Source organism: Antechinus flavipes, chromosome 5 (genome assembly GCF_016432865.1).
Source record: "Antechinus flavipes isolate AdamAnt ecotype Samford, QLD, Australia chromosome 5, AdamAnt_v2, whole genome shotgun sequence".
In the NCBI taxonomy this organism is placed as follows: domain Eukaryota; kingdom Metazoa; phylum Chordata; class Mammalia; order Dasyuromorphia; family Dasyuridae; genus Antechinus; species Antechinus flavipes.
This window is the reverse complement of record NC_067402.1, coordinates 218,339,741-218,359,601: the sequence shown is the minus strand read 5'-3', so window position 1 is coordinate 218,359,601 and position 19,861 is coordinate 218,339,741. Positions and strand designations below refer to the sequence as shown.

Here is a 19,861-nt window from a genome sequence, read left to right as displayed (position 1 = left end):
TAGTCATGGACCCACACTTAACACTGTATATCAAGATAAGATCAAAATGGGTCCATGATTTAGGCATAAAGAATGAGATTATAAATAAATTAGAGGAACATAGGATAGTTTATCTCTTAGACTTGTGGAGGAGAAAGAAATTTGTGACCAAAGATGAATTAGAAACCATTATTGATCACAAAATAGAAAATTTTGATTACATTAAATTAAAAAGCCTTTGTACAAACAAAACTTTTGTACAAACAAAACTAATGCAAACAAGATTAGAAGAGAAGCAAAAAACTGGGAAAACATCTTCACCTCTGAGAATGAGTCCAGAAAGAGGATCTGTAGCTGGAGAGAGATCTATTAAGGGAGACAGATGATTAGACTGTTCATTGTTCTCTCTCAAGGATCAAGTCCCCATGTAGTTGTTGGGGTCTAGGTCCGGCTCGGGGTTTATGGTCTCTGCCAGGACTAGGGAAGGCCTAGAGTAGATGAAGTGCTGAAATTGGGTGACCTGGATATAAATGAATTCTTGAGTGCTGGGGAAAACCCTGGGTTGAAGATAGAATCACAATTTTCCTGGTGGTAGTAGTGGGTAGGGGTTAACCCCCATGATGAATAAACCCAGCCTGTCCGAATTCAAGGCTATAAGGGTCCTTGAATCATGGACTAAATAATATCAGTAAGTAAAATGCTTTGCAAACCTTAAGGATAATATAACTTCCGACATTTATGTCACAGAGTCAGATACTACTGAAAAACAACTGGACAGCCCATAGGACATTCAGTTCTAGATGTCTACTAGATTCTGAGATTTGGAACATGAGATTTGGTGGTGGTATAATCACCCAGACAGGAAAACTCCAATCAATCAGCCAATCATTCAGTACTTAGTAAGCACCCACACTATGTGTGAGACATTGAACTAAGTTTGGAGATCTGCCTTCAGGGAGCAAAGTGATTCATTCCATTTTAAATAGGCTAAATCTGAGGTGCTATTAGGTCATCCCAGTAAATTGGTCATGTGAAAGCTCAGTGGAGAGAGTCTCTGAGAACTGCGAGTCAGCTGGATAGAGAGAACAACAGCCACTCTGAGTAGATGAGGTTCCCAAGTAAGAGAATGTAGGAAGAGAAGTGAAAAGAGAAGGCACATTCTTGAGGGGAAGAACCACTAGTAGCAGGTTATTGGTCTGTCTCAGGTAGGCTATCCCACTCTGCTCTCTGGACACCTGTGCTTTCTCTTCTGGGAACATCCATCTGCTTCCTCCTCCTCTGGGATTTTACCATCATTCTGCCTTGTATCACAGTTATTTATGTCTGTGTCTTTCCTATTCTGCTAATCTCCTCAAGGCTGCTAGATGGCTCAATGTATCAAGTGTTGGACCCAAATCAGAAAGACCAACATTCAAATCAAGCTTCAGGAACTTGTGAGCGGTGTGGCCCTGGAAAAATCACCTAGCCTCAGTTTCCTCATCTATAAAGTGAGGATAATAATAGAATCTATCCCTCCCCCCCAGTTGTTGTGATGATTAAATGAGATAATATTTGTATTTTGCAAATGCTATTTTATTAGTAGTATTATTACTAAGGGTAGGAACCAGGTCTTACGCATCTTCACATTCCCACCAGTGCCTAGGACAGAATCTTGTGCATAATAGGTACTCAACAGATGCTTACTGGATTTTATTCTCTCTAGGACTCCTCCTCTGCCTCCTGCACACCAAACTCTGACTTACAAACTGCTTCTCCTCTTGCCTTATCATTTGCTACTCCTTCCATCTCCCCATGTCATCACAAGGCACAGGCAGGCTTGGGATAATTCCACGAAATAAGATAATCCACTAGTCTAGTGGGCAAGTAGGATAGGGGAATAAAGAACAGAGTGGCATCCCAGCTGGCTGAGTAGCGGGTACGTGGATGACGAGAGGTCAAGGCGTGCTCCAGACAGTTGGTCACCAGGGAGAGATCTGGTTGGCAGAAATTCTGCATGTCATGAGTAGATTGGAGAACTGTGAGAGAAAGAGAATGAAAAGGGGATGGTTAACTCTGTTTGGACTGTACTGCCCAGCATTCTTCTTCACTCTTCCCTCTGCTTTTGCATGACCTTTGGAATAAGGTGACAAAATCCTAGTCCTTGTTTGGATTGGCAGAAGTCACATTCCCTCCCATAGCTCAGGCCCAGAAGTGAACCTGCATTCCCCAGACTGTGTACCTATTCTCAGCTTCCTTGGTGTGCAACCAAGAAAAGGAGAAAGCAGCTTGGGACCTTATATAATGATAATTTTCACTATCATTATATATATATCTCATTATCTATATATCTATATCTATTTGCTGTGAGGAGTTCACAATCTAATCCTGAGTTATGAGTCAGCAAGTCTGGAGTTCATGTTTGGTCACAGACTTTCTCTAGTTCTGCAAGCTTGGGCTAGTAACTTTTGTTTGCCTCAGTCTCCTCAACTAGAAAATGAATATCACAGTAGCACCCACCTCCCAGGATGATTGTAAGTGCCCAAAGGGATGATAATGATAAAGTGCTTAGCACAGTGCTTGGTAAACAATAAATAAGATATAAATGGGAGCAGTTAGCTACTACCTTGCAGGGGTGTTGTGAGGACTGAGTATTCGTAAAAAAGCAAAAAAATAAAATAAAATAAAATAAAACCTCTCAGTGCAGAGCTGGTAAGTAATAGGTGCCATATAAATGCTTATTCCCTTTTCTGCTCCTCTTAGCAGTGTCTAGCACACAGCAGGTGCTTAATAAATGCTTGTTGCCTGATGGAGCACTTCTGTGTGATTATAGGAGAGGTCAGGAGTTTTGTATTCTAATCCTAGTTCTGTTTACAACTGGGAGCCACCTAGTCTCTTAGGGCCTCCTTTTCCCCATCTGTAAAATGTTGGATTCCATGATTTCCATAACACCTCTGATATTCCTCCTTTACGCCCTCCTGTTTCATTTCTTCTGGATTCACATGGCTCAGTTCCTCTAGCTCCGGAGCCTGTGGGGCTTGCTGGCATGGAGGGGGATGATCTCCCTTTCTCTCTCCCTCCTCCAGCCAGCCCAGGGCCCTTCATGGAAGGGGATGACTCACAGGCATCCAAGAACTTCTGGCCATAACACTGCCTGACTTCAGGGTCTAAGCGATCCCATAGCTCGTGGTAGCTCTGGGAAAAAATCTTCTCGTTGGTGATGTTGGTCTTGAAGAAACCAGGCTCCACCATGGCCACCTTCACCCCAAAGTAGCAGAGTTCCCGCCTATGGGAGGGACAGAACTGGAGCTTGATCTGAAAGGCTCTGAAAGAAGAGGCTGGGGACCAGGGAGGGAGGGGATGGGAGAGGTTGGGATGTTTATGAGTACTTTCCTCTGTAAGGTAGGTCTTATAAATATTGTTGGCCCCATTCTACAGATGATGCTACCAAGGCTCTGAGAGTTTGTGACTTGTTCAGGTTCACATACCCTTTAAACTGCCTCTAAGGGCTGTGATGGAAACCTGGAAAAATCTCGTCTGCCAATGGGCTCTGAGCACCAGGCACACTTGTTGTCGAGTCCCCTCACCGCTTCTGAATAATGATTATCATGCCTATCTTACAGGGCCATTATGAGGAAAGTACTCTGAAGAGCCCAAAGAAATATACAAACATATTATTAACACTATCCCCATTTTTATGATTTTATTAGCAGTGGGAGGTAACTAGGACAAAAGGGATGATACAAGGACTTGGGGGAACCATGGAGAAGGGAGTGTAAAGAAAAAGGGCCTGTAAGCCCTCTCGGGCTCAGGGAAGGTTTCAGAGGGAGTAGGGCCTTACCTGAGACTGTCGGAGAAAGCCTCCACCCCGTACTTAGAAATGCAGTAGCCACCCCCAAAGAGAGACAGGCGGCCCATCACACTGGACATGCTGACAATCCTGCCCCGGGCCTTCCTCACCAGGGGAAGCAGACTCAGGGTCACCTCAATCAGTCCAATGAGGTTCACACTGAGCACTTTCAGGAAGTCCTCTATGTTCAGCCACTCGTTGGGGGCCGAGGGCAAGGAGACGCCAGCATTGTTCACCAGGCCCCAGAGCCCTGCGAAGAGCAGAAGATTCTGCTGAGGGGTTAGCAAGCACCAGCACCACAATTAGCTTCAGTTCACACCTACCAGGAACCCATCTTGGGAATTTTTCTAGGTTCTGGGAAGGACTCCTCATTTTTCATATAAGGAAATCAAGACCTGAGAATAATACAGGCTCATCCATGGTCACAAAAATGGTTTGTCGCCTCTCCTTAAACATGCTTCCACAGAAAACAGTTCTGAGGGGAGCGTGGGGCCCTACTGGAAGTCCCATGGAAATTCAGAAGCAAGGACAAGCTATGAAGGGCTTAACTCGAGGAGACTCCATAGAGGAGGAGAGTCCACTGAGATGGTGGAATATGATCAAGCTGATATGATGAAAGGAATATTTTCAAAGAAACCTCAAAAGAATTGTGTAAATTCCTTGAAAGAAGGGATCATCTCATTTGTATGTGTAACCTTACAGGGTAGACACTTAATAAAAGCCTGCTGATTGATTAATCTATGCTCCTGTGAAATCCTGACTATAGTTTATTAGCTAGGAAATGGAGCTCACCCTTCTGGCCTCATTTATAAATGAAGGAGTTGGACTATCAGAGGATCTTGATTTTTCTTGTACCATGAGCCCTTTGGATTGCACCTATGGATCACTTTTCAAAGTAATGTTTTTAAACATATAAAAACAAAGGAAATCAATATTGATGGTTATCCAAATTTTAAAAAAATACATAAGACCCAATAAAAGAGATAACATACCAAAATTTATGGAATGTAGCCAAAGCAGTTCTTAGGGGAAGTTTTGTATCTCTAGATGCTTACTTACATAGAGAAAGAGAAGATCAATGAATTGGACATACAACTAAGAAAGCTAGAAAAAGAACAAATTAAAAATACAGTGTCTAAGCTAAGAACTCTTGCTAAATGATCTTCAAGGTCCTTTATAGCTCTAAATATTATTTTTCCATGATGTCCAGGAAAAACATTCCACTGCTCTCGAAATCACCCGTGGTCCCTTTATTCCCTAAGAAGTAGAAGGTGTTTCCAAAGGTCTGACCACCTTTTCTAGTGCAATTGATCTCTCAAATGAAGATTTCTAGATAAGAGGATACCTTCTCCCTCCTTCAGCAAAGTTAAACCTTTGAAAAGCCACCTCCTTAGACCTGATAAGATAACTACCCTTCAAACATAGAAGTCTGCGAAGTCTGGAGCCTTTACTTCTTCCACCGTTTGGCCTTCCCTGATCTACCTCTTTTAGCCTTTACTCTTTTCAGTAAAATAAAGTTAAGGCTGCTTTTCAAGCAGCACCAGGCGCTGTGGGGTCTTGTTTTGTTCACAGGATTCTAGAGATTTAGATGAGGAGAAGGCCCAGTAGGCCCAAGCAGGACTGACAGAGACAAGAGGTAGAAGTGAACACACCTGTCAGACTGGCTAGAATGACAGGGAAAGATAATGTGGAATGTTGAAGGGGATGTGGGAAAAAAGGGACACCAGTACATTGTTGGTGGAACTGTGCATTCTGGAGAGCAATTTGGAACTATGCTCAAAAAGTTATCAAACTGTGCATACCCTTTGACCTAGCAGTGTTTCTATTGGGCATATATCCCAAAGAGATTTTAAAGAAGGGAAAGGGACCTGTATGTGCCAAAATGTTTGTAGCAGCCCTGTTTGTAGTGGCCAGAAACTGGAAACCGAGTGGATGCCCCATCAATTTGAGAATGACTGAGTAAATTGTGGTCTATGAATGTTACGGAATATTATTGTTCTGTAAGAAATGACCAGCAGGAGGATTTCAGAAAGGCCTGGAGAGACTTACATGAACTTATGCTGAGTGAAACGAGCAGGGCCAGGAGATCATTATATACTTCAACAACAATACTATATGATGATCAGTTCTGATGGACCTGACCATCTCCAGCAATGAGATGAATCAAATCAGTTACAATGGCGCAGTAATGAACTGAACCAGCTACACCCAGGGAAAGAACTCTGGGAGATGACTAAGAACCATTACATAGAATTCCCAATCCCTATATTTTTGCCTGCCTGCATTTTTTAGTTCCTTCACAAGCTAATTGTACAATATTTCAGAGTCCGATTCTTTTTGCATAACAAAATAATGGTTTGGTCATGTATACTTATTGTGTATCTAATTTATACTTTAATATATTTAACATCTACTGGTCATCCTACCATCTAGGGGAGGGGCGGGGGGAAGGAGGGGAAAAATTGGAACAAAAGGTTTGGCAATTGTCAATGCTTTAAAATTACCCATGCATATAACTTGTAAATAAAAAGCTATTTAAAAAAAAAAAAAAGAGGTAGAAGTGAGTGAGGGAAAAGAAATTAGTGAGACTGAGGGTGGGACTGGTCCTTGAGGCTTCTGGCAAAGCTGAGCCCTGAGAAGTGTGTTCTGTCCCTCCTCTCTCCATAGGAATTTGTTTTCCTACTGCTAACCAAAGCTTTCTGAAAGGCTTGGCAGGTGACCTACTATTGACTCAACCTTAGCTTCTACTAAGGAGTGCCCTGTCCATCCAACCCAGTTTCCTCACTATTCCTAAAACATGTCAATCCCCATTTGCATCCCCAAACTTTCTGCTATTTCCCATTCCAAACTCCTCTGGAATGTGAGAATCATGGCTTATGGACTTTTTGTCACCTACCCTATCTAGCACTGTTCAAGGCACCTAGCAAAAGTAATCTTGGTGAAGTAGAATCTTTTTATTGGAATCAGGAAGATCTGGGTTCTATCTTCTAGCAGCTGTGTGACTTGGCTAATCTCAGTTTCTCTATTAAACTGTATAATCATATTTGCAGTAATGAGGGGTAGTGAGATCTCATCAATCAGGAAGTAACAAATGTACTGAAATCATGCGTGTGAAAACACATTGGAAACCAAAAGATCCCATATTAATGGACATCATTATTGTTGTTAAGGAACATTTAAAGGTTTTCTGTTGGGAGATAGTAATTATGTTAACTTCCTCCCTCTCCTTCCCCTTCCCCCCAATTTAAAACAGAAAAGTTTTCAGGGAGCAGAGGGATGTTTGGGGAAAGGAACAATTTAAGAGTGGCCAGGAAAGGAACCCTTGAGAGAAGTTTGTACATATTATTGTTTCTCTCACTATATTATAAGCTCGTTGAGAATGTGCTTGTGACAGCAGAACAATTTTCTGCAGGAGGGGAGTATCAAAAAAGACACACTATCAGTATAAATGCAAATTTCTAAGGGCTGGGTTCAAAAAAACAACAGGCCCACTCTAGGATTAAATAGTAGGCAATGGAGTATTTGCTAGATGGTCAATTTACATGTGATACAAAATTTCTGCCAATTCAGGAACTGAATTAATTGGCCCTATCATACTGATGTCACCTGATTTTCTATTCTTTGACTTGCTACCATTGTCCAAATTCAGAAGCAACTTAAATTTCTGTACTTTCCAATTTATAGAAATGAAAAAAAGCAGAAAGTAAAGTGAAAGTCCAGAACATAAAAGAAAATGATCCTAATTATTTGAATAGGGTCCATCTCTTAGATATGCTTCCACCTTTCTTCTGCTACCACTCTCCTTGGTGGACTAACAAAATAGCCTCATAAGAAGTATCCCTTCGATTTTTCCCTCCCCAAAGCAACAATCTAATCAAGTTATTCCTCTGCTTAAGAATCTTCAGCCACTCCCCATTGCTTTCAAAATAAATATAAACTACTGATCCTGTCCATCAAGTTTCTCCACAGTACTGTCCTCCACACTTCTATCTTGGGAACTCAACTTTCTAGCTCACCTTGACTATTGAGTCTTCATTCTCATCCTACTATGTCCAGTTATCTGTTCAGCTCATACTATTTTTGCCCATCCCTGTCTGAAATGGATTCCCTCCTTCCCAACATCTGCCTGTTGAAATCTCTCCTCAATGAAGACTTATTTGATTACCCTAGCTAAAAATGATTACAGCCTCTTAAACATTTCCCATAGAGATTTTGATTCTCTCCGCTGAATTTATTTCACGATTCTTTTTATAATAAATTATCTGAGTTTTTGTAATCTCCATAGGAGATTGTAAAAGTATCTTATTTTACTCAGCATAGTACTTTACACATAGTAGGCGGTTTTCAATGTCAAATTGAATTTTTCTACAGAAACAAACTGAATGACGAAATCTAAGTTATACCTTTATTTCCCACACGCTCTTTCACCCATTGGGCAGCCGCCGTGATGCTCTCTGTCTTGGTTACATCCAGGATCACTGTCTCTACTCTGTCTGAAGTCTGATGCCTCAGCTGCTCAGCTCCTTTCTCTGTCAGACAGGCTGCCAGCACCTTCAGACCTCGGAGGTCCAGCTGCTTGGCCAGCTGGTTCCCAAATCCAGAGTCGCAGCCGGTGATGAAGACATATTTGTCCTCGAGATTGCTCACCACCTGCTTCTCCTGATACCAGCGAAAGAGATGGTAAAGGCCAATGAGGCAGGCCACGTAGAGCCACATGTCTCTAAGAGACAGAAAGAAGAACACCATGAGACAGGGTCAGTGAAGGAGTGCAACATTTATCCCTCTGAGTAGCTCTGGTTGTATTCCTTGCCATGAGACACTAACCTTTTTTACAAAACAGGAAGCTGGCTTCATTGGTAATACTATACTGATGTATGAACTGATTATTTCTTCTGTGATTTGTTATCTCTACTCAAAGTCAAGCCTCCCGAGCCAAACAGAGAGAAAACTCCACCCTCCCCTTTTCTCCCCCACAGGAATCTCTCTTGACTAAAAGCCTCTCTGAAAATTCATTCCTATGAATTTAGTAACTTAGGTTACTAAATACTGCAATATACAAAAGACTTCCCTTAAACTGTCAGTTTGAAAAGTTCTTCAAGGAGAGGACTTGTTTTCTCAGCTTTGAATCTCCAACACTCTGCACCGTAGGACTTGGTAAATTTTTGCTCAACAGAAACTGACTTTTCAGTGGCAAGGAATAAATGCCCATTACCCAAATCTAGGGCAAAAGTATAAAAATGAATTGGCTGCACTTTATCCTTTGAGCATTGTCTCCCTCTCTATTTTCTGGTAAGCTGGTGGAAGGATGCCAACTTAAATCGGAGGACCTGCATTCAAATGCTAACTAGTCCTACTACTTATGACCTCCCATGGATAAGTGACCTTGATCTTCATCCATATCAGCTCCTTGGTTCTTTTATAATAAAATCAACACACTGATCTAAATGAATTCTGAGGAATTCTACTCTAAAGCTAGAAGTCCCATTCACTCCTTCCCAATTAACTCAGTCCCTCTAAATTCTCCATAGTACCACCCTTCAATTTGAGATAGGAATTCTACTGGAAAAGGGGGAGGGAAAAGGAAAGAGTAGGAAGAAAAGAATGGGAGAGTAAGGAGGGTAACTTCCATGGGATCCTTTGAGGACAATTTTTTTGCAGCCGTTAAAGTATTTTATAAAATGTTCCCAGCTGCTGCTGTTAATTCTCCTGCTCTTTTTCTCGTTCTCCTTTGATATTCACTCAAATGCAGATATTGTTAATGTTGTTGATAAAGGATTTTTTTAAAAAGAATTTAAAAAGAATTAGGGTTTTTTGTTTTTGTTTTTTAAAGAATATTAGAAGATGGCAATTGCTCTTCCCTGTTTCTTGCGAGACTACAGAAGAGGCAGCATTTGTCAGATGCAAGTCAGAGATATAGAGAACTTTCTCAGCAGTAGCCTCTCATTTCCATGTCAGTTCTAGTCTCCCGGTCCTCTAGAGACATAGCGTGTGAAAAATGGTGGATAAGAAGGAGAAAGGTCTTTTTGTTCCAAACCGCAGGGTGACCAGAGGAATTGGGGGTGGGGAGAAGTGGAGAGATCAAGGACTGGAAGAGCTAATTAATCAATTGTTCCACTAATCCCAGGGAAGAAACATTACCTGTTTTAAAAGTGTCCGGGTCTGGATCCGCAATTATCTGAATTTAAGATCGAAGCTCCCAGAAGAACCGAAGCCCCTCCTCTTTCCTGGGGCAGTTGCCCTGATGATCTCTGCCCTTGAACTTGGGGGGAAGGGATGGGGGAAAGGAAATCCAGTAGTGATTGGGAAAGAGATTCCGACTGGGGAGTGGGGAGGAGTGCAGAGTGGGTGAGGTGGAACGAAGTTCTGCAGTGGAGAAAGACATTTCAGTAGAATGAAGGGAAGTAGGCTGAGATGCAGGAGCTCATTTTTTAAAGTGAAAAAGTAAATATTTTATTTTCCCCAATTACATGTAGTAACCAACTTTAAAAAGACTAACTTATTTTAACATTTTCTTTTAAAATTTTGAGATTCAAATTCTTTCCCTTCCTTCCATTCCTTCTCCCACTCACTAAGAAAACAAGCAATATATTTATTATAAATATATATTATCCAAACATTTTTATATTAGCCCATATTGCAAAAAAGCAAGAAAAATAAAGTGAGAAAACTATACTTCAATTTCCACCCAAAGTTCATCTGTTCTCTATGTCTCTGGAGGTGGATAGCATTTTTTTTTTTCATCATGAATCCTTTGACGTTGTCTTGGATCATTGTATTGAGCAGAATATGCTTAGTCTTTCACAACTGAACATCATTACAACATTGCTGTTAACTGTGCCCAATGATCTCCTGGCTGTTCTAATTTCACTTTGCATAAATTCACATAGGTCTCGTCATGTTTTTCTGAAACCATTCATCATTTCTCAAAGTACAATAGTACTCCATAACAATTTTGTGCTACAACTTGTTCAACCATTCCCCAAATGATGAGCATCCCCTTGATTTCCAATTCTTTGCCACCACAAAAAGAGCCACTCTAAATGTTTTGCATATATAGATCCTTTTTCTTTTCCTTTGATCTCTTTGGGATACAGACCTAGTCGTGGTATTATTGGGTTAAAGAATTTATTAGCCTTTTGAGCCTAGTTCCAACTTATTTCCCAGAAAGGTTGAACAATCTCACAACTCCATCAACAATTTATTAGTGTACCTATTTTTCCTCTCATCCTTTTCAGCATTTGTTACTTTGATAGGTGTGAGATGATTATCTCAGATACTTATTTTAATTTGCATTTCTTTAATCTATGGTGATTTAGAGTATTTATTTTCCATATAACTATATGTAGCTTTGATGTCTTCTCCTGAAAGCTGTCTCTTCATATTCTTTGATTTTTATCTGTTGGGGAATGGCTCTTATTTTTATAAATTTGAGATATATGTATTTGAGAAATGAGGTCTTCACCAGAGAAATTTACTGTAAATTCTTTTGTATTCATTGTCTATAATACTTTTTGGCAAAATGTAATGCCTTCTTTAATAAGAATTAGGATTATCCCTTTTAATTAGGTCTATTTTTACTGTCTGAAAGCATGATCACAACCCCTGTCTCTTTTTTAGTTTATCCAAAACATAATTGATTCTGCACATTATTTTAACTCTGTGTATATATCTTTCTGCTTCAAGTGTGTCTCTTGTAAACAACATATTGTTCAATTCTGGTTTCTAATTCATTCTGCTATCTGAATCTGTTTTATGGGTAAGCTCATTCCATTCACATTCAGTTATGATTACTGTGTATTTTCCTTCCTCCTACTTTTTTTTTTTGTTTGTTTCTTCCTCTCTTTTTCTCCTTCTCAAAAGTCTATTTTGCTTCTAACCACTGCTTCTTATTCCACACTCCCCTTTATTACTCCTCCCTTTCTCTTATCACCTTCCCTTCCTATTTCCCTATTGGGCAAGTTTCAATTCTATACCCATCTGAGGTTGTATATTATTCCCTCTATAAAACAATTAAAAGAGAATGATGTTCAAGCACTGCTTGCCACACACTTTCTCCATCTTTCCCTCCATTAATAAAAACTTCCTTGCATATCCCTTTTAGATTAAAAAAAAAAATTCCCCACTTGGCCTCTCCCTTTCTCTTCTCCCAGTGCATCCCTCTTTCATTTTTAAATGTCAAATTTTCTATTTAGCTCAGGTCTTTTCATCAGGAATATCTGAAAGTCTTCTATTCCATTAAATATATATTTTCCCCCAAAAGATTACAGTTTTGATAGGCAGGTGATTCTTAGTTATAATCTTAGCCATCTAGCTTTCTAGAATATCATATTACAAGCCCTCTACTCCTTTAAAGTGAAACTTCTAAATTTGGTATGATCCCGTATGTCTACAATATTTTAATTGTTTCTTTCTTGCTGATTGAAGTATTTTCTCTTTGATCTGGGATTTCTGGAATGTGGCTATATTATTATTGGGGTTATCATTTTGGGGTCTTTTTCAGGAAGTGAGCAGTAGATTTTTAAAATTTCTATTTTACTCTCTAGTTCTAAAATATCACGGAAATTTGGAAATTTCTTGAAATATGATATCTCCTTTTTTGATCATGACTTTTAGTTAGTCCAATAATTCTTAAATGTTCTTTCCTCAATCTATTCTTCCAGACCAGTTGTTTTCCTGATGAGATATTTCTCTTTTTTTTTTTTCAGTTTTTTTCCATTCTTTTGATTTTGTTTTGTTTCTTGATGACTAATGGAGTCATTAGCTTCCATTTGCCCAATTTCAATTTTTCAGGAATTATTTTCTTCTGCGAACTTTTGTATCTCTTTTTCTTTTTGGCCAATTCTGCATTTTTATAGAATTCTTTTCTTCAGTGACATTCGGTATTTCCTTTTCCATTTGTTCTATTTTGTTCTCTAAGGAATCTTCTTGTCAGTGAATTTTTGTGCCTCTTTCACCTACATAGGACAATTCTGCTTTTTGAGAATTTATTTTCTTCAGTATTTTTGGGGCTTCTTTTTTATTTACCAACTTTTTAATTATCTTTTCATATTTCTTGAATCACTTTCATGTCTTTTCCCAATTTTCTCTCTATCATTCTGATCTCTTTAACTTTTCCAGAAATTCTTATTGGGTTTGGGTTCAATTAAAACTTTTCTTTGAGGTTTTTTTTTTTTTTTTTTTGATAGCTGCTTTCACATTGTTGTGTCCTTCTGTGTTTGTGTCTTGATTTTCTCTGCTACCATATAGCTATTTTTGGTTAAATTCTTTTTTTAATGGTTGTTTGATCATTTTTCCAACCTATTTCTTGACTTGAAACTTTATGTTAAAGTTAGACAGCTCACCTGGAGATGGGAGATACTGTCCCAAGCTTCAGGTTTTTTCATGTTGCTATTTTCAGAACTAGTTGGAGCTTCTAAGATGTATAATCCTGGGTCAGGTGTGGTCATTGCTCTCCTAGTCTGCCCTCTGGTCTTTACCAAGGAAGGCTCTCTGGTCTCCTAAAGGTACACTCACTAGCACTCCTCTCTGCTTTGGCACTGTAACCAGGACCCCTGCTCCCTTGTGACCAATCCCTAGCATTCTTCTCTACGCTGGAAAGTTGACCTTTAACTACATGTGAGCAATTGAATTGCCAAACAGTGTCAGCTGTAACCAGTGCCTGCAAGAGGTTCTATAATCTCTTTCTGAGCAGCTGTCCAACCTCCTTACCATCCCTGGGCTGAAAGCACCTAAAGTTGCTGCTGTTGTTGATGTGGAGTCTTGCTACAGAAGCATATATGGGCTCCAGACAGGTGCCATCAAACTTCCATTCTATGTTATAGACTTCTCCTGCCTAGCTTTTAAGTTTTCTTAGTCTGGAAAAATATCTTGCCTAAACTTTTTGTTGACTCTGTTGTTCTAAAATTGATTTGAAGCATTATTTTAAAGTTGTTTGAAGGGGAATGTGGGGAAAATTCAGCTGGCTGGCTACCTCTAATCCATTCTCTTGGCTCTGCTACCTAATAACAATTTTAAACATTTTTTTTGAGTTCCAAATTATCTCCTTCCATCCCTTTCTTCTTGAGAAAGCAAACAATTTGATGTAGATTATAAATGTACAGTCATGGAAAACATATTTCTGTATTAGCCAAGTTTAAAAAGAGACAAAAAAACAAGAAAAATAAAGTTTAAAACTTTCTCTGAAAGTTGAAAAGTTTAAGAATAGCTAAGTCCAGAAGTATTGGATACTGAAGGGAAAATCTGTAGGAGTATGGAAGTAAAGGGATCAAAGGAAAGGAAATGGAATCTTGTAGGGCTTGAAAAGTACAGTCCTGAGAAATCTTAAAATGGGCTGTGATGAGAATATTCATAAATGTACAGCTAAATAATTTTTGAGTGGGAAGGAACTTTAAAGATCAGTTCATTTATGCCTCATCACTCCACCCATTTATTGAATCAAAAAAAAAGTTTTATGAGTATTTTGAATTTTGTTTTCCTTTACAGATTACCCTACTCCATGAGAAGGCTAGTATCACAAAGTAAAACAATAATATAAATTCATTTGAAAGTAGATTCAACATTTCATCTGTAGCAACCTCTCCCCACTTCTCTACTTTTAAAAAAGATTTTTAATTAACAAATCTATTTTCTCTCCTATTCCATCAGGAAAGTAAAGAGAAAATTAAAACTAATTCCTTGTAACAAATATGTAGTTAAGCAAAACTTCCTTCATTGTATATCTACAGAAATTTATATTTCTGTACCTCAGTGTCTGGAGGTGCTAATACATTTCCTTGGACCTCTGCGATTTATAGCTGGTCACAGGATTCATCAGAATTCTTTCAGTTGTTAAAGTTGTCATATGTGTGTATGTATGTGAATAAATTGTTTTGATTCAGCTCATTTCATTCTTTATCAGTTTATGGAAGTTTTAAATTTTGTTTGCTTTTATAATATTGATGTTATAATAGAAATTGCTCTTCTTTTTCTATTTGTTAAATTCTTAATTGTTCATTCTCCAAATTCTCCATTTGGAGAATATTGAGCCTGAGTCAGGAAGAATTTTATTCAAATCCAGCCTCAAGTACCTATTACTAAATAACCCTGAACAAGGCACTTTTTTGCATCAGTCTCCCTATCTGTAAAATGGAAATAATAATAGCACCTACTTCCTAGCATTGTCAGAATCAAGTAAGATGATAACTATAAAGCACTTAGCACAGAATCTAGCATACAGTGACTATTATACATATATTAAGCTATTAGTAATAGTAGTAAATATTTATTAGCACTTACTGTGTGTTAAGCACTGTCCTAAGTATTGGGAAAGGAATTTATCCATCACAGGGACATGATAAAGAACTATTATTAGGGAGGGAAATAATCTGAGGAGGTAAGTAGTTAGAGTTTATATATCTTGCAGAATGATGAATTTCTGGACATCTTGAAGTTCAAGGAAAGCAGCAGGGTAGAAAATAATGAAGTGAATTCCCTGAAAGCCCTTCTTAAATAGTGGAGAATTAGAATCTCTCTCCAATCAGAAGGAAGGAGAGATTCCAGGGGCAAAGGGGGCTGAAGAGATAATATTTGGTAATAGTTAAATATTGTGGCAGTCAAGGTAATGAGATGTCACTACATCATAACAATGAATTGAATGAATTTTTTGGAGGTGAAAGGTGGTCCACTATAAGGGGTAGTATGTCATAGATTGAGCATCAGTTCTTAAGGATATAAAAATAAAAAGTCTCTGAGTGCCAAGGGCAAGGCTACAAACTAAAACTGCCACAGTATATAATATCAAAAGATACCCTTACCTAATTTACATCAAGTTGCCATTAGTGAGTTTCCATACTGGATTCAAAAGGAAAAGTTTCAGAGTTATACTTCTATATGTATGTATTCTGCTTATGCACTCTGGAAGACTGTTAATTTTAGAAATTATTGTCTCTGTGTGTCTCTGTCTCTATCTCTCAGAACTTTCAGATTTCTAGTTCTCATCTCCAGTCTTTGCTTAGGAAAAAAAAAAGTATGGTTACCCTTCTCATTCTCACACCTCACAGTAAAGAAATGACTCTGAGGTCCTCAGTGTTGGAGAAGTGGATTGCCTACCCAACATGTGTTCCCTCCAAATGTACCTCGTGTCTTGTCTTCTAAATATCTTTTAAATTTGTGCCCATTCTTTTCAAGGATATGTGGAAGCATATTAAAAAAATTTCCTTTTTAGTTTCTTGAAAAATAATTAAGAATTATTTTTCTCTAATCTAAAACAGGTGCCAAACCCTTTCCTTTAGAAAAGTAGGAAGAACAGAACAAAACCTAAAACTGTTCTTTGAAAAGGGGTTATGGTGATAATCAAACTTTACTCTGGTCTATAAGATCATTGCCTCCCCACCTAAAATGATTGGTTTCATGACCCACCTATGGATCAAGTCTTCCTTTTGAAATTCAAAGTAAAATATTGTTCATTGGTGGAGAAATGGTCCAAGAAAGAACTGAGAGGTGAGTCTTCTGGAATGTTAACTCCAAATTTCCTTGCTTTTCACTCTATAACTCTACTGGCTAGCTTCCAACCTCATCATTCAACAGAAACTGCCCTCTCCAAAACTATCAATATCTCTTAACTGCCAATTTTAATGGCCTTTTTTCCATCCTCATTCTGCTCATCTTCTCTGCAGGCTTTGAGGCTGTTGATATTCTCTACTTTCTAGGTTTCCATGACACTACTCTATCCTATCTCCTGCTACCTATCAGTCTATTCTTTCTCAGTATCCTTTCCTAAATTTTTGTTCATGTCTTTTGGTCATGTGTAAGTCAGGGGCTTATACTATAATAATTTTTAAAAGTTTCCTAATTGGCTGCTGAGCTAGAAGTAATAACTCAGGGGCTTCTGAGGCATAATTGAGCGAAGCTACATTCAAACCCAGGTCTCTCTGACTAGGCCCAGCACTTTGCCATCTACTTTGTCATCTAGCGGTTTTCCTGCTACCATTACAGTTCAAGAGGCAGAGGCAGGAGCTGAGAGATCCCGGGGATGGCTTTCAGGTAGAGTGAAGCTTGTTGTGAAGAGGAGTGGAAGAGCATCAATTCCTGGGACACAATAGATGTTCAAGAGAAGAAGAGTTGCAAAAGGGTTCCTCAAAGAGAGAAAAAGACTTCCAAGGGCCAGGAATTGGGAGGTATTCCACTGCCATAGGTGATCTCCACTTATATGCCTCACTATCATTTCCAAGCTTATGAGCATATTCATCAAATCCCATTATTATTGGTAGTAAAGTGCAGAATTAGAGTATTTATTTTCTAACTACTGTTTAGCACAGTGACTGAGACACAGAAGGTGCTTAATCTTTATTGATTATTGATTACTGGTTGGGGGTTTTTGGTGACATGGCTAAAACCAGCAAAAAACTCTAAATGAGGTTACTAGCTGATCATTTAATGGAGAACAAAGGGGAAGGGAACTCAAGAGTTAGTTTTGGAGGTAGTTGACCAGAAGGTCATTTCCTTCCCTATCCTCCAACCTGAGGTAGCAGTTGCCATCTCAGAACCCATTGTCCCTGAGAGTTCAGGTTGGAGGAGTGACACTGAAAAAAGGTGACAATCTAGATAAGGGTGCCAGTGTAGAGACCATAGTCAATAAAGGGAATATGTGTTATCCAAAAGAGTCCACACTGGTTTAGCTAGACTCTGCTTGCAAAGAAGCATGGATAGTCCTAGATCTCTTTTTACCATCCCTTCTCTAAGGGAGACGTTGATTCCTGCTAGAAAGAAAGCAAGAGATTAGAACCCATAAGGCTGTTTTGAAAGAGAGAGGATACTGGGCTAAATTGTACAGGTGTATTAGTGTTTACAGGTGTAAACTAAATATCATTAGTTTACAAGAAATCATTTCTAGGTTCAAGTTGTTCTCTTGAATGCTATCCCTTAGTAGGGAAGAAAGACCTAACTCTCTTCCCACCAAATGCTTAATCCTAATCACATGTAGAGAATAAATTCTTTGCTCGGTGCTTCAGTATATCAACAATCTTTAAAAAAAAAAAAAAAAAAAGGAGTTAGGGACAAGATTGAAGAGTTAGTAAAAAATCCACCCTCATCTTCCAAGTTCATCCAAGCTTAGACATTTATTAAATTAGAAACAGATAACTGAATTCTGTAAACTCTTCCATTTCTTTCTTTATTCAAGTTGCCTACCCCTTCCTTATTTTCTTAAGACAGAATTTGTAATCATTTCAAGCCATCTTATGAGAACATTTGTATTTTTGTATAGATAGCCATATATTTGCAAGTCAAAGAATAACAGCAGAATCAAAATTTAGTGACCAAAGGACAAAGAAGATATATTAGATGAGGTTTAAGTAGAAATGTGACCAATCTTGATTTATGGGCACGAAGTGGCATAAAAATATTTAAGGACATGTATGACTAGACCAGGAGATAAAAATCTTAAAATGCCATAGAAATGTCAGTTATTGATATTATTGTTGCTATTATTGTGTTTCTCAGTAAAAATTTCTTTTGAATATTTTGAAAACTGGTAGTGATCAAGGGCCAGGCACCCTGTTGGCCATGGGCACTTGCAGGAAAGAGAATCCCTGGTTTCAGTTCTGGGGCACAGAGGACAACTGTAGTTTGCAGCTACTAGAAGGAGCAAGATCATTTGCAGTACAATGTGGCTGGGGGCCTTAGCTGTGGCTTGGGAGTGAAAAGGAAAGCCCAAGGTTGGGCCCCAGATGAACCTCAGAAAATAATGGTTAAAAAGGACCTGAGGCTGGGAGTATCAATCCCTATGTCTCAGGATTACAACTTGATTATGCTAATAGCTGTTAAAAAAATAAATAAATAAATAAAATGAGTAAGCAAAGGAGAAAGAACCCAATGACATATAGCTACTATGAGTATAGAGAAGATCTGGGACCACATTCAGAGGAAGATACTGGAGCTAAAAAAAGTTATTCCTTTTTCAGTGAAAAACATCAAATGGTCCCAAGTCCAAAAAAGAATTCTTGAAAGAATTTTAAGTCTTTTTAAAAAAGCAAGAGAGATTAAGGGAAAATCAGAAAAAAAAAAAACAGCAATCCAAGAAAATTAAGAAAATTATGAAAAGAAAATCAACCAATTAGAGATAATAAAAAACTTAAGGAAGAAAATAATTTTTTGAAAACTAGAATTGGGCAAGAGGTTGCTAATGACATTCTAAGACAGCAAGGAATTATAAATAAAATTTTAAAAATTGAAAAATAGAAGAGAAAGTAAAACATCTCATCAGAAAAACAACTGATTTGGAGAATAGATCAAGGAGAAATAATATAAGAACAGCTGGCCTACCTGAAAATTACAATTAAAAAACTAATCTTGAAACAATATTACAAGAAATTATCAAGAAAAATTGTCATGAAGTTCTAGAACAATAAGGCAAAGTAGAAACAGAAAATATCTATTCATCACTATCTGAAAGAAATTCCAGAATGAAAACTTATAGGAATATCATAGCCAAATTTCAAAGCTCCCAGGTTAAAGAGAAAATATTGGAAGTAACAAGAAAAAAAAACAATTTAAATATCGTGGAGCTGCAAAAAAGGATTATATAAGATCTAGCCACTATTATGTTGAAAGACTGAAGGTCTTAAAATACTATATTCTGTAGACTAAAAGAAGTGAGTTAAAATCAAGGGTGATTTACCCAGCAAAGTTAAGTATAATTCTAAATGAAGAAAATGGATAATTAACAAACTCAAAGACTTTCAGGTTTTTGTGACAAAGCCCTCAGAACTTAAGGGAAAATTAGACATATAACATCTAGGAGAAATATAAGGTAAAAATTAAAGACTAATTATGAGACTCAATAAGGCCAAAATTGTTTACTTCATATATTGAAAACATTAGTAAAGTGAAAAATATTAGCAAATTTATGATTGTTAGCATTATTTGGATAATTTGAAATTCTAAAAAAGTAAAACTGTAGAGAGAGATAAAATGAAGTGATTATTTCATACAAAGAGTCATGAAAGAAAAAATTGATACAAAAGAAGCTATACTACCTGCAATTACATACATACATACATATTGTAGCTACTCATACAT

At 38.0% G+C, this 19,861-nt stretch overlaps 1 protein-coding gene across 2 annotated transcripts; it reads right to left on the bottom strand.

The window, feature by feature from the left end:
• Positions 1 to 1,529: 1,529 nt before the first annotated feature.
• RDH16 (retinol dehydrogenase 16) lies at positions 1,530 to 10,351 on the bottom strand. 2 transcript variants are annotated; one of them, XM_051963194.1, is made up of 5 exons: positions 9,944 to 10,351; positions 8,209 to 8,525; positions 3,797 to 4,055; positions 3,078 to 3,241; positions 1,530 to 1,994 (listed from the first exon to the last, which is right to left on the bottom strand). In XM_051963194.1, exons 2-5 carry the CDS (start codon positions 8,519 to 8,521, stop codon positions 1,777 to 1,779), a joined length of 954 nt encoding a protein of 317 aa, XP_051819154.1. In that variant the 5' UTR covers positions 8,522 to 8,525; positions 9,944 to 10,351; the 3' UTR covers positions 1,530 to 1,776. The 2 variants fall into 2 exon arrangements, with proteins under 2 accessions (XP_051819154.1, XP_051819153.1); XM_051963193.1 differs by lacking the exon at positions 9,944 to 10,351 and having other exon boundaries at positions 8,209 to 8,536.
• Between the last annotated feature and the right edge of the window lie 9,510 nt (positions 10,352 to 19,861).